This window comes from Trachypithecus francoisi, unplaced genomic scaffold (assembly GCF_009764315.1).
Source record: "Trachypithecus francoisi isolate TF-2019V2 unplaced genomic scaffold, Tfra_2.0 Lachesis_group11, whole genome shotgun sequence".
Classification (NCBI taxonomy): domain Eukaryota; kingdom Metazoa; phylum Chordata; class Mammalia; order Primates; family Cercopithecidae; genus Trachypithecus; species Trachypithecus francoisi.
This window is the reverse complement of record NW_022681456.1, coordinates 90,127,257-90,143,330: the sequence shown is the minus strand read 5'-3', so window position 1 is coordinate 90,143,330 and position 16,074 is coordinate 90,127,257. Positions and strand designations below refer to the sequence as shown.

Genomic DNA, 16,074 nt, shown 5'->3' with positions numbered 1-16,074 from the left:
GAGCTGCTAAGTTTTGAGAGTAATTTGTTAGGCATCAATAGATAACTAATACAATCCACTAGAGATTTGTGATCATAAATCTGAAAGACAGTGAGCTTAGTTACAAATTTAATGTAAGACAGTCAACAGAGGTATGTGTATTTTTCTACTCACATCCAGATGCACAGAAAAAAGTGTGCAAGGATACTAACCCAAATTAAACATAGGTAACCCCTACAGGATGAGTGGAAAAGATGGGGAAAAGGGGGAGGTGAAATGAAGATGCATATTCAGCTTTAATCCATATACAAGCTTCTGTATGATTTGCATTATTTATAATCAGCTTATATTCATTCTTTATGTGCATAATTTTTAAAAAAGATGATCTCAATTAAATTCTATAAAATACAAAGAAACTAGCTTATCAGGGGAGAACAAAATTCCATTGTCTATAATCTGTGGTTCCTGGCATTCTCTCCAGGGCTGGAAATGTTCACTCTGGAACATTCACCAGTGCAAGATAAAGCCCTCAGACCATATTTAAGTGGTAACATGCAAATGCCAGGTTTTTAGCCCCTGGTAAGGCAGCAGCATTCCCATTCCTAGGTGGAAATCCCGATGAATACTCTGTTCAAGCTCCAGAGCTTGTCTGCTGCTGCAAAACAGGCTAGAGCCTTGGCATCCATCACCCAAGCCTGTTTCACTTGTCTCTTTGTGAAAATCCTTTGAGGCACAAGGATAAAAAACATCTTATCATTTAGGTGTCAAGTATCTTTAGGTTAGACTGTCAAAAGCTTTCATTGACTGTGTCATCTTAACCACATTATCCTCTCAGGCTCTATGAAGGTGTAAATACAAATGGAGAAAATAATGAGTTCTCAAGTTGTGTTTTGTTTTTCATTCCTATGCCAAGACTTCTGAGGACAAATCCTTTCAGTGCGTGTAGTTTCCCTGGCAATTATTCACTGGGCTTTGCTTGCTCTGTCTGCCTGTTTTCTAAAAATCATGCCCCTTCAATAGAGGCTATAGAGGAGCAGATTTGTCAATCTGTTCAAAATAATTCAAAATTAATGGTAACTAATTGAATATAATCTGATTGAATTTTCTACTCCTCTTAGATTGAAAACTTAATGGAAGCAGGGACCATATCTTATGTATCCAACATTCAACACTCACTAAACATCTCTTACTTTGCCAGGCAAGTGTCATGTTAGGAATAGCCCTGAGTAGCATGCGTTATGTATATCATCCTTGACCACACCATCATTGCATTTCCTCTATTCCCATTTTTCCTCTATCTTGCTTTTTCTCATGTATTTTTGCTACATGTTTTTGGATCAGATGTATGCATGCTTTCCTTTTAAAAAATTTACGTGATACTACATGTTTTTTCATTCTAAAAACACCATTTAACAGTTGTAAGAATCCACAGAAAACTGGGTTAGTGTCACAAACTTTAATTATCTAAAAATAACAATAATTACCATAATTAGCAAGAAAAAGTTAGATTTTAACATACTTCCAATCACTGTTGTATCAACATATAGCAAAAACACTAATAACACTGGCTTAATGTATTCTATTTATAGCTTACGATATATTCCTTAAGTTCAAGAGAAGTTCTTAAATTCTAGGTCTTCTCTTTGTACTGACCTTCACATGATTCTCCACTTGGTGAAAACATCCCATTGTCATGGTAGCCATCTCTGCACTCACAGTGGTACCATCCAGGCAGGTTAATGCAATTAGCACGACTGTCACATTGAACAAAACCGTCAGAGCATTCATCAATGTCTGGCAAAAAAAGAGGAATTTTATAAAATTATTTATTTTCTTTTAAAGAAACAAGAATATTCTGCTACAAGGCTACTAAAATTTTTAATTCCAGCAAATCCTTGAAACTGGGAATACATAAAATTAAGAAAGTCCACTTGTTTGTTAAAAGCTATACAGAAAGAATGTGGTGTTATTAGTAACAGGAGAACAGAAGAAACATCTAGAAAGCTTCTTTGATGCAAAAGGCATTCCACTGTAGAAAATGGAAAGAATCCATATGTGATGGTCATTAGTGCTGCTCACCAAATATTTTAGCTCTTCTAGACACAAGCTAGGATTATGATTCTCCAGGCCCTTCCAGTTAGGTATGGCCACGTGATAGGTGAAGTGTCTCTTAAGCCAACTCGGGAGTGATAAGTGTCACCTCTATGCAGAGCCTTTAATATGCAGTGTGTGATTCACATATACCCTTTCCCTATCACAATGAATAGCCATTTCCAGATGCTCTAAAGACCTACCTGAGTTCCTGTGGGAGACAATCTGGTGCACCTTCCTTACTTACCTGGGATGGACTTATGGCATGAGAAAGAAATCAACCTTAGTTGACACTCCAATATAGATGACAATAGCATTCATGAATCAACATGCTTCACATGTTCAAGTATACATATTATTTATGTCACTTTCTACTGTGTTTCACACACACTACTTCATTCAACCCTCAAAAAAATCCTGCCATGTAGATAGTACATTGAACATGTGGGAAAAAAAAGATGGAGGCAGAGGGAAATTACGGGATTTAACCAAAGTCACCTGAAATTTCACAGTGTCTGACATTCAGGTGTGTGCTCCTTTATAGATGTAGATCATGCTGGATCTACTATACAAAGAGAGCTATGGATCTTGAGTCTCAGATACTTCCTCCAGAGGCTTATTACTATTCTCAAATGTTGAAAGCCCTTGATTCTTCTTGTCTGGTCTACTGAATCGTGAGAACTTCCAACACCATTCAAGTACCTTCCTTTGCTCACAGGAGGAAAGGTAATCCCTGAAGTTGCCTTACGAAGTGTCTCCTCATTAACTCCTGGTTTTCAGGATCTTTCGGCTTCACTTAGACTTTGCTATATGATCCAATGGTGCTGAACCATTGTGGCTACCAAAAATATCCACATGTCTCCCACTCCCATCTTGATAGCTGTATGCCATAGCTGAAGGTTCCAACTTGCCAAGGCAGGATGGTTCTTTCCTATATGTTTCTGACACCTGAATCACATTTCCTGCTTCTGTGACTAGGCAAGATGACATCCTTCAAGTTGAAGGTAAGACAAGATGCTTTTTAGAGACCTTTCCCCTCCAGACAGACTACTTAAGTTGACAGAATCCACTTCCTTCCTATTTCAGTCTCATTTCCCTCCAAATTCCTGGAAGCATATATTCCTTTCATTTTCTTATAAAATGTCCTCTTTTCAGAAGTTCAATGTTGAAAGAGATAAATTAATGAATAAATGTATACATAAGTAAAAAAAAAAAGTCAGATAAATGAGCCATCACTCATTTATTTCTTGATAGGTCAAGTGTCCCTTCAGCAAAATAGTATGCAAACCATCCTCTTAGATTATTAGGTAATGGGCCAAAAAATAAATATTTTATATAACTGTAATAGTTCAGCATTATTTCTGAATTATGAATGATTCTACCTCTGTGGTGCCTCTTCTTTAGATATCAGCTACTATTGATAGTCATTCTTAACTGTCAAAATAATTGCGACTGATCAAATCAGCTAACCATTGACTTCCTGACACATAACTGATGTGGACTGCATTCATTTACTGAGGCCTCATAGGTTTTGTGAAATAGTCTATTTGTACTTCAGGGGCCTCCCTAACTGATGAACCTCTGATTTTAAATAGGTCCAGAACATTTTGCTCATTTTAGCTTTATATGGTCTTTTCTTCTAACCCAAATGATGTAGAAAATTGATTATGTCATTTCTTAAGTGCATGGACAAAAGAAAACAGGTTGGAATTTAAGCTTTAGAAGTGAGTTTTATTGGAAGAAAGCCATACAGGGGATGGTTAGAGTCATTCATTTTGGAAGAATTTGGTCACTAGGGCTGGTAATTTGGAAGTAACTCTTGATGGAACTAAGCTTGCTCCACTGAAGCAACTTTCCCATCTATATTTAGCTTTCAGTTTAGTCCTTTCTTCCTTCCTTGACATAGTTGTCAGGTTATCTCAGTTTCTATGGTATAGATATACATTTAGATTGTAACTTCTCACTTCATTTCTCTCTTGTCACTCCTTTACCAGGCCCACTCCTATACTGCTTCATACCCATTTCTTCTTAATTACATTACGGTAAACTTTCTTGATCTATAAATACACTCCATAAAGTTTAATAGAAATGCTATGTGTTATATTAATTAGTGTTTTGAAGACTGGGAATACAAGCATGTGCCTGCCCATAATGTATTTTCTTTCTTTCTTTCTTTTTTTTTTTTGAGATAGAGTTTCGCTCTGTCGCCCAGGCTGGAGTGCAGTGGCCGCATCTCAGCTCACTGCAAGCTCCGCCTCCGGGGTTTACGCCATTCTCCTGCCTCATCCTCCCGTATAGCTGGGACTACAGGTGCCCGCCACCTCGCTTGGCTAGTTTTTTGTGTTTTTTAGTAGAGACGGGGTTTCACGGTGTTAGCCAGGATGGTCTCGATCTCCTGACCTCATGATCCGCCTGTCTCGGCCTCCCAAAGTGCTGGGATTACAGGCTTGAGCCACCGCACCCGGCCCCATAATGTATTTTCATATAAACTTTGGGCATTATTATTATTTAATTATTACTGTGTGATAGGATTATAGAGGGTGAATAGGTAAATATGGCTGTTCCTCCACTTTTGATGGGGTTACCTTCCAATAAACCTATTGTAAGTCAAAAAGTCATAAGTTGAAATTGTATTTAATACTCCAAGCAACCTATCATAAATCAAAAAACTCATAAGTTAAACTATTTTAGGTCAGGGACCATCTGTATAAGTTTCATGCATTAATTTACATATTCAATATTTATTGGATGCATTTTATGTGCCAAGAACTAAGTGCTGGGGAAATAAGGATAAACAACACAGACGCAATTTCTGCCCTCAGTTAGTTAATCATTTATTTAAATTGTGCTTTATTGTAATAAAATTAAATTTATGAAAATCTGAATTTACAATCATATGGAACAGTATTTCCAAACATGCAACTTATCTGCCACCAGTGACACGGTATGTAGGTGATAATGGGTAGATATTTTATTTTAATGGCTATATATATATTTTTCTGAATTAGTTCCATTTGTAGCAAGTGAGACTTATAGTAGAGTAATAAAACTATTTAAAATTTTAAAATGAGAAGAATTACAGAAACAATATTAAGTAACTATTGGTATAAATGGTCAATGAATATGAGAAAAAAATGATGTTTTGAAAACAGCAATATACAATATAGGGTAATTATTCATCTTTCAAAAGGATTTGCTGAGTAATTCCTTGTGAAATGCAATGCCTTAATTCGTCTAAAATACGTCTGAATTTATAAAAGACACCCATGTCATAGATCAAGATTATATGCTTGCTATCATTTAGAACAGGGAAAAACTAGCCAGATAATATATATAACCTCATTTTACACTTTTATGTTCCTGCTAATTTTGATTTGTTTATGCAAATTTTTCTACTTTGGTTAGTCAGTAGACAATGAAAATGTGCTTGAATTGACAGAGTATACACTTCCCACTAGAAGGCATGTTTTTTGGCTCATGACTCTAATTAAAGCCAAAGATCTAATAAAACAAACAGTCTCATCTGTAAGTGATTTGATGGTATGCATATCCTTATTCACTCAGTAAATACTTAGTAAATAAAGAATTGAAATCTGATCCACAATTTATAAATTAAGTATATTTTCTCTATGTACAAATGAGGACATTAACAAGAATTACAACATAAACGCACACATATTTTCAAGTACGCTCATATTGTGCTTCACATATTTTCTAACAACACAAGGCAGTAAAAAAAAGTTCAAATAATTTATTTCTTGGGTACTTTAATTAGGTTAGTTAAAACCTAACTTCATATTCTCTGAGTCAGATACACAGAAAATAGTAGACCCGGGGAAAAAATGTTATTATTTTATTCAGTATAAGAACTTCAAAATTTGAACACATTATTTTCCAAACTAAATAAAAGTATTCAAAAAATTAGTATAGGCTGTATAAGCTTATATGACTTAGTCTTAATCCTAAGGACCTTAACTTTTTACTCTGTAAGTACATTATATAAAAAACTAAGAGTAAATATCATGAATTTTATAATTTTATTACATATTCTGTCTTAGAAAGGAACTAGTTCCTTAGAACATTTTCAGTAACCACATTTAGAACAGTCAGCTAGCAATAGTATTAAAATGCTGTCCAAAAGCACAGAGAATTCTACAACTGCAGTTGTAGAATGAGACACCTGAGTGATAAACACCCTCTTTCTCATGCATAGTAATAGTTATTTCTACTATAAAATAATTAAGAGCAATAAAAAATGTGCAAATGTCCAGAACAATCCATACCTAAAATAGACCCTAATTATTACTTTAACACTCTCAAGAAAACTGATTAGCTTCTGCTCTTATACTGGATAAAAAAAGAAAGGAAATCCAGCTCTTTTTTAAGATGAGTGAATTGTTTTTAATGACAGTCACATAGAGTACTCTCTTTCATACCATTTTATCATTAACAAAAATATGACATCATTTCTCATTTAAAAATAGGCAAGTGTTCTATTTATATCATCATCACATGCACTGGTAGTTAAATTATATTGATAAACAGTAGGCAATTAAAGATCCCCAAAACAATGAACTCCTGATTACCCACATGCGGGTTATTTGCTGTCTAGATTATCTGAAACGTTTTTTTGAATCAAAAGGTCATTTCTGTCTGTCTCTTGTTGAGAAGAGACTTCTGGGAAGTCTGCTTTCAACATTTAGGCATGAATGCTCAAAGAATGCAAACTCATTATATACTTTAAATGACTGTGCCAGATTTGGGTATAAAATATTGTCTAAAATTTCATATAAGAAGACTGATTTTCTCATGAATTTTTTGAAAATACAACATGGTGATATATGTAAATAAAAATGGAAAACCACAAAATCCTCTGCACAAGTTACACCCAACATTGCATATTTAGAGAAAATTATATTCATTACTTTATAGTTCATAATTAGGAAGTTAATGACAGGTATTAAAAATGCACAGATATAATCTCTTCATATTGTTTAATCATTACAAGAACCATATGAAATATTCTTATCCTTATGTCATAGACAAGAAGGTGGTGACAGCAAACAGAACAGAACCCTTTCAACTCCAAGCCCAGTTCTTTTTTCCCTTATGGTAGGCTGCCTTTCAAGACCAACACTTCACCAAACAGAATCAGCCTATGCTTTGGAATATCACAGTGTATATCTTAAAGTCAATGAATTGCAGCTCGTTGGCTCTTCGAACTAGGAATAATACTTTCTTTATAGTTTGCTGTTAACATACGAGGCCTCACAGGAGAAGCAGTAACTGGCTCATAAGAGGCATCTAATATGTGCAAATTCCATGCCCATCTCCAAAATAATCCTTCAGAGTTTACAAAGCATGTTCACATTCATCATTCGATTACTTGAAAAGAAACAGAGGAAAATACAGTTTCATAAGATGGATTTAGTTGAAAGAATGTCTTTTCTTCTGTGAACAATCAAGAGTCACTGAAGGGTTATTAACAGGAGAGTGATGTGGAAGCTGCACTTTGGGAAGAACAGGGCAGCAGTTATGTGTCAAGCCAGTGGGACTGGGTAAGACTAGAGGCCATCTCACCAGCTTATGAGACTACATTTCATAAAGAAAAAGGTTATAAACATTTCAAGTAGAGAATAAGTGGAAAAAGGATAAAGAAGCATGTTTTCTTAAATGCTTATCTTTGGTCAGTGTACAGCTCCCTCTCATGTCCCCTGTGTTGATGTCAGGTTGACCAAGTTCACATTCCATATGTCTGGGGGATATACCAGAAAAGGAAAGAAAATTGAGATAATCTGACTTTTCTTTTGGTTACTAGAGTCTTAGTATTTTATTATTTCTTTCTTCTTCACAGAGTCTCTGCATATGTTTTCCCTGTTGACTAAAATTTTTTTTTCTCACCCTCTCACCTGAGTTACTTAACTACTTCTCATCTATCTGTCCCACACTAACATTAATGTCCCTTGGGGAAGCTTTCCTTGACTCCAGAGACTATATTAGATCTCCTATTACTTAATGATTAGTCTATTTTCCCCCATATTTTCCTTGTATTTTGTATCCTTGTAATAGCATCTATATGCTTTTTCTTTTTGCCTAAACTTGCACAAATATTACACTGACTTAATACAATTTCAATTCTGGAGAAGTTCCTACCTATGTTTTTCTCCCATGTTCAAAAGCATTTTTAATTTGGGCTTTTTGTCCTTCAAAAATTTCAGAAATTTATTATTTAAAATTTCAGATTTATTAGTTGGTGAACTTCTCAGCAACAAGACAAAACAAAACAAAATAAACACAAGAAATGGGGGGTGGGGGGAAGCCTGCATTGATTCTATATATCGACTTTGGGAGAATTGAAATCTTTATATTATTGTATCTTTTAATCAATACATATGATATATTTCCTATTTCTGTAATATTTTACAGATTTCTGAATGTATGTATTGTGTATATATTGCCTGAACTTATTCCTAAAGTTTTATTACTTTATCTTTTTTTAAACTAACTTTATTGAGGTTAAATTTATATAGAAAAAAACACTAACAATTTCATGACTTTTGACATTAGTCATTACCATAATCAAGATATAATGCATTTCCTTCACTTCCAAAATTTCCTTCATATCACAGCAGTTTGAAAATAATTTTTATAAATATTAATTTAATGTTTATCTCTCAGAGTAAATTTCAAATGGCCAGAAATTATGTTATATTTTACACCACATCTCTAACACTTAGAAGAGAACTGGGCACACGGTTGGAGATTGATAAACACATGCTGAATGAATAGATGAATGAATGCTCTGTTTGTAACAGCAGGTAAGTAAGTGGAACACTCACTATGCCACACTTGAGTTCTGCTAGGGTTGGAGGGGAATGAAGGCAGGAGTGACAGTTTGAAAGCATACACTAAGACAAAAATAACACGATGGTAAAATGATACTTCCTCATTCTACTTCAAATGTTTTCGCCGAAAGACTATAATATTAGATGCAGTACAATAAGTGAAGAGAATGTGCTAATTTTACACACTTTTATATGCCTATTTAATTATATGTATTTTTAAACAAAAAGAATACATCAACACCTTTGATTAAAATGGAAGACTGAAAACATTTTAAAATCTCTTCTTCTTTACTTCCAACCCTGTAAACATTATGTTAGAGGAACAAAGAAAAGTATAAAAAGCTAACAAAGACAAAAAGAAAAATGATAGCAGGATAGAAGAAAGTATAATACATTTCTGTCTTTTCTTGGAAAATAGAATATAGGTGAAGTGGTAGAGACAGAGTAAAAGGAACCAAAGATTAGAATCCTTATGTGATAATCGGGTATGGCTGATTATTAATAATTATTAATGATTAAGAATATGACTAATGGGTGTAGTAATCTTCCCTGAAAAACCCTGAAGAGTCTTGAAATACCATGTAGAGCTGAGATGAGACATGCAGCTGGAAGTAGTTGAGTTAATTAAAAGTCTACTGATGAATAATCAACCTACTCATCTCCTCCCACCATGAGCAGGTTGTTGAAAGAAAGCAGTTACCCTTGAAGGGCAGAGTGAATGTTTGTTTGTTTTTTTCCTGCAAGGGAAATAAATATCTGTGGGAAATTAAAGCAGCAGTGTAGAATTTGTTATTGTTTGGATCAAAGTCCCCTGCATTTCAGTCTTTAGAGATCTTGAAGTATAAAAACTGGCTCTTTTTTTTTTTTTTTTTTTTAGCTTACTAATGTAAGTTTGCAAGCCAAAAAAAAGCCTACCCTCATATCAAAGCTCAAAATCAATTTTCTATGTATTCACTTCTAAACATTAATGTGAAATCAAGGAGCAACGGATAATCAAGAAAAGTCTGTAACATGTAAGAGAAGAGCCAAGATATAGTATCAGAAAAACTGACCCTGAAAGAAATAGAGATAATTAGCCGGGCACAGTGGCTCACGCCTGTATCCCCCAGCACTTTGGGAGGCCGAGGTGGGTGGACCACAAGGTCAGGAGATGGAGACCATACTGGCTAACACAATGAAACCCCGTCTCTCTGAAAAAAAATACAAAATACATTAGCCAGGTGTGGTGGTGGGTGCCTGTAGTCCCAACTACTCGGGAGGGTGAGGCAGGAGAATGGCGTGAACCCGGGAGGCTGAGCTTGCAGTGAGTCGAGATCGCGCCACTGCACTCCAGCCTGGGTGACAAAGCGAGACGCCATCTCAAAAACAAACAACAAACAAAAACCAAAAAAGAAATAGAGATAATTCACAGAACAGAACCAAAAATATTTCTAATTAACATTCTCAAATAGATTTGAGAGAATATTTCATCTATAAAATAAGGACACAGTGATTACAAAAAAAATTCAGAAAGGAATAAAGAGTTCTTGAAAATTAAATATATACTAACTGGAGCTTTAAAAAATGCAATGTTAAGACTTGGAAGATCAAGTAGAAGTCGTCTCTTGAAAGGTAGAACATATAGAGAACAGAGGAAAAATATGAAAACAGCAAAAGCAAACAAAGCAAAGACCACCAACCCAAAATGCTCAGCTTCTGATTAAAGAGAAATTTCATACCAAGAACACACACACAAAAAACCAATGGGAGAAAAATATCTTTAATGATAATAATAAGTCCAGAACTTTTCTCAAAGCTATTGTCTTCAGATTGAAAGGTCTATCAAGGTCTTCAAATATACTGAATAAAGATGTTAGCCAATAGCTGTTGCTGGCTATACGGCAGCTATTGTTCTATGTAATTTACCTATATATACTCACTTAATGCTGACGGCAGTACTATGAGGTAGGGAATATTACTGCTATCCCCATTTTAAAGGGAAGTGAACTTAAGCAATGAAAGTTTAAGTGTTTTTTTACAAAATTATTTAGGGGCAAAACCGAGATCTAAACCCAGATATTTTAGATAACAGAGGTCATACTCTTGCCCATACACAATACTGCCTCACAAATAAATGCAACAAAGACCTACATCTAAATACACAATTGTCAAATTTCACAACAACAAGAATAACATAAATCTTAATATGTCCCAGAAGGAAAACAACAGCTTACATATAAAGGGATGAGAATCAGTTTAGTAGCACATTTCTTACTTGCAGCACTGTATGCCCAAAGACAGTGAAGCAATGATTTTAAACCTAGAAGTCTATACTCAGCATAATTGTCAAATAGCTATGAATACAGAATAAAGATGTTTTAAGGCCATGTAGTTCTTTAGAAGTTTTATGTTCCATGCATTATTTAAAAATATTTTACTAATATAGTGCAGTAAAATAAAGGACTAAATTGAGACAGAGAAAAACCTATCAGTAGTTCATCACTCCTTCCTTTTTACAATACTTTCTTCACTTTGCAAGGATACACCCCTCTCTCTTAGTTCTCCTTGTACCTCACCGACCTCTATATATTACTTTTTTTTTTTGGCAGATCTTATCTTCTCAATCTCTAAAAGTTTGAATTCCCTGGGGATCTACCCTCAGACCTTTGCTTTTGTAGCTACCAAATTCTTAGTGATTTCATTTAGTACCAGGGCTTTAAAGGCTTTAAATATCCAAATGCCACTAGTACATTGAAAACTATCTGTAGTGGGCAGAAGAAGAATGTCCCCTAGAAAACCATGTCCAGTTGGAACCTCAGAATATGACCCTATTTAGAAAAAGGATCTTTGAAGATATTATTAGGTGATAAACTCAAGATAAAATCACCCTGGACTTAAGATGGGCCCCAAATCCAGTGACTGGTGTTTTTGTAAGAAAAGAACACAAATAGAAACAGAGAAAGCCAGGTGAAGAATGTAAATCAACTCTCCACCATAGTCTCTGGTCTCTAGACTTTCCTGTTTCAGTCTGCATTCAGTCAGGAAAATTGAGCCACTACAAGAATTATGGGAATAAGGAGTTTTAAATAGAAATCAAGTCTGCACAGATCGGGGAGGAATTGGGGAAGTAAAGAATGCTTCATTCTTCATCTGGAGTTATGTAGATTGGAGTTATGTAGCCATAGCCAAAGAATGCTTGGGGCCACCAGAAGCTGGAAGACGCAAGGAAGAATAATTTTAATAATTTTCCTAGTGTCTGTAGCAGGAGCATGCCTCTGCTGACACCTTGAGTTTGGACTTCTAGCCTCCAGAACTGTGAGATAAATTCCTATTGTTTTAAGCTACCCAGTTTGTGGTTTTGTGGTATTTTACTATAGTAGTCCTAGGAAAATAGTACAGTATCTTATTTACATTTTTATTCTAGACTTCTCTCCTCTAGTTCCTACCTGTATATTCAATTTATCACCATCATTTCCACTGGGATACAAAATTTCTCCTTCTGAAGTCTCCCTGTTCTCAGAAAATGGCAATACCATTCAGTTACTTGGGCAAAAATCCTTATATTCATTCTTCTTCTTCTTGCTTTTGTCTCATGCCCTTTATCCAATCATCAGCAAATCCTATTAGTAATGTCTTTCAAATACAGCTAGAATTTAATAATCACTTCTAACTAGCTTGATACTTACCACTCCAGTCCATCCAAGTCCATTCACTATCACTATCTCCCTGATTCCATCTTTCCCTCCTACAGTGCATTCTGAATCACAGCAGTCAGATGATCCCATAAAAATATATGTCAGATTGTGTCATACTTATGCTCAGATCCTATTTCCCATTCATGGAGAATTTTAGGAGGGAAGTATCTTGGGATAAAGCTGTAAGGGATATATGCTGTTATCAACAACTTTCTATTGCTAAGGCTGAAGACTACATTTCCCAAACGCCCTTTCCCTGTGTATGGCTTTGTGTTAGAATTCAACAATGAGCGGAATGCCTAAATTTGCCAAGGAGAACTAAGGCAGAAGCCATTATTCTTGGGAAGTCATAGCAATCAGTGTCAGTGATTCTAAGAACTCTGGTTTCTCCACCAATTCTAGTGCATCAGTCTGAAGTGATGAGTGAATGTTTTGCAAATCCTCTGGCTGCAACCTCGAGGATCTTCACTTTCGCAACTCCTCCCTCATTTGTGCAATCTTGATTTCTGTATAAAACTCCTTATTCCTATAATACTTGCAGTGGCTCCATTTTCCTGACTGAATGCAGACTGATACAGAAGTGTCTACACACCAGAGGATATAGTGGAGAGTTGATTTTAAATAATAAATATGTGATGAAGAGTAAAAGAAAAATGATTGTCAATTAAGAACTTCAAGATAAGAAATCTAAAGATAAGAAATGCTATGTATATACTACTTGTCTCTCTAGTAAACAATATTTACCTGGTCACAATGATATAAACACTATGGATTTTCAAATTTTATATACATTCCATAGGGAAAGCATGAGATATTTAAATATTAACATTCATAATATAAAAAGAAGACAGAAGTTGGGAGATGAAGGTAAGGAGCAGAACCAACATTTTTACATTTCATAGTGAGGAATCAAGAAAAACCATTGTAGTTGATACAATGAGAAGTGAAGGCGGAAAAATATATTGCTGAAGTCTGAAAAGGTAACCAATAGAGGAACTTAAACTAGTGATATAACTATATTAGAATTAAATAGTATGAACAGGTGATAGTATAAGAGAGATAAATCTTCATCTATCATACCCGGCATTCTACTGATAATGTCTGAAATTGATCAATTAAACCAAGAATGGTATAAACATATTGAAATAATTGTTATTTATCCTAGCAGCTTATCTCAACTAAGGTTTCAGAAGAGAATTAAACCCTAATGCATCCTTGTAAGCATGGATGAACTTATCTCCTGTATATCTGGTATGGTGCTAGTCATATGCCATCTTTGGGAGTTATGAGAAAATAGTACCTCAAGTAATTTTCTGGTTTTGAGATTAGATGACGAACTCCTTTTAAGAAAGGGTGCTGGAAAGTGAGCAGGAAGTGAGTCAGGTGATTATTTCTTTTCATTCCAAATTCTTCTCTATTGTTTGGTATCTTTTAACTCTGTGTTTTTTTACTTTGACACACATAAAATATATTTTTAAAAACATTTAGGAATCTCATTTTATAAGTGTTGAGTATAATAATATGACAGGATGGCAATTCACATAGTAATGATATGAAGAATGATATGAATGATATGAAGATATAAAGAAAGTGAGACAGAAGCTTTGGACAAGATATCAGGGCTGGAGACACAAGGGTAACCTAATTAGAACTGATACTGCAAGATGCTACTACAATTAGACCTAATTTGATGAAAGTACTAAAGTTGAGATTACAGAGACTAGAAAGAGACAAGGGCAGTCCTTGGAGAAAACTGAGGGGCTGGAAAGGGAACTATAGGAGGGATTGTGAGTAGAGAGGTGGGAGGAAGATCACAAGTCTAACCACAGAACTAAAGAAAAAAAGAATGTTAAAAACAGGGTTGCCAACAATGGTAAGGAGTATTTGCAATGGCCTTTTGATATATATTTTAAAATAAATATTTCTGGTTTAACATAGAATTGAAATGCTCTCTGATACATGAATGAGTTGAACAAAGCATTTAATAAAAGAATTCTGGAAACTCCTTAAGACTTTTCAAAAATCTTTGCAGTTTCTATTCCTTTCACAACGTAACCAATGGGTAAGATACAAGACTTAGAAGAATTGTATTCTTGTAAGTATTTGAAATAGTCCCTCAGGTCATTTTTTGGTTTTGAGTTCAGAGGAGGAAATCCTTTTAAGAGAGGGTGCTGCAAAGTGAGAAAATGTATTTATTCATTCATTTAAGTATTTATTAAATGTCTATCATGTAAAAACATGTGCTAGACACTGTGGAGATATATTCAAGAGTTCATAGTCTTATAAAGAAGATATAGAATGAACACAAATAACTTAGATAACAAGGTAAATATCATGAGGTCTACAAATGAAGAAAGAGATGAATTCAGGAAAGAGACATCACCTCACTTTAAAGCTCAGTTCAGTAAAAGTTCAAAGAAAATTAGTCCACTGTAGTAAAACACGGCTGAACAGAAATTTCCAGCTTTACTCCTACAAATGCTAGAAAATTACTTAATTATTTACTACATTGTGATCAAATATCTACTTTAAAAGCAGAGTTTAAAAAAATCAGGTGATATGATAGAGAATATGAATGTGAAGTATCTATTGGCTCTACAATATTAAGTATACTGCTCTTAATCAAGGCAAAAACCAGAAAAGTCTTACTTTCTATGCCTCCCAGAGCCATTTTCTAATAGCAAAGATTAGATTGTGTACTTGATCTACTTAAAGATTATTTCCAAAAGAAAAAAGCTGATTTTCTTGGACTATCCAGTAAGAATAAGAGGGTTGCGGTGTCTTTGTGTAATAGTTTACTGTGAGCTTTCTAATTATTAATATAGTGAAGCAAAAGACTTTATGCATTTTGATGAGCTCACTTACGGTTATTCAGAAAAATGAGCTTTGAATGGTATGCCAGAAATTGTAAGATGACAGCAAAAATAGCTCTTCTGTATTTATTTGCAAACTAACTGACAAACCTACATCACAAGAAATACTGCTTTGAGTGAAACGGGCTCACTGATACCAATAAACAAAGAAATGCAATACTACAGTTTTCATATATCTGAATGAGAAGTTGTCGGATATAGCTTTGAGTGGGTCTTAACCAGAAAATGCACTGATGGATAGCTTCTACTGGCTTTGAGCAAGTGTCATATGCCTGACAGACTGTCTACTTTAAGTCCATTTTATTATAACAACCACTTCCATCTCTGTTGAAACACCCATTAGCTTGATACGGGTTTTTTAGCCAGTAAGGAAACATCACATCTCTCCCACATAGATAATTGAAGGCAAAAATATACCAATTGAGCAAGCCAATAACTCCTTCCAATTAAAATTACATGAAACAGGCTATGTGTTTCTTAAAGACAGGTTTGCTATTTGATGATGCTTTAAAACGTCTTAACCATGCAACCTGATGGCACTGTCTGGTTCTGTCAATATGAGGTCACTTAATCAAACTTTTTCCAGACTAATTAAATTTTGTGCTCACTGTA

At 34.7% G+C, this 16,074-nt stretch overlaps 1 protein-coding gene across 2 annotated transcripts in view; it reads right to left on the bottom strand.

Annotated features, from left to right (window-relative positions):
• NELL2 (neural EGFL like 2) overlaps positions 1-16,074 on the bottom strand; it is a 395,035-nt gene that overhangs the window by 24,150 nt on the left and 354,811 nt on the right. For both annotated transcript variants that reach the window (XM_033222343.1, XM_033222344.1), the window contains one exon: positions 1,633-1,773. In XM_033222343.1, the coding sequence (XP_033078234.1) occupies positions 1,633-1,773 (141 nt within the window). The remainder of the gene's footprint in view (positions 1-1,632; positions 1,774-16,074) is intronic.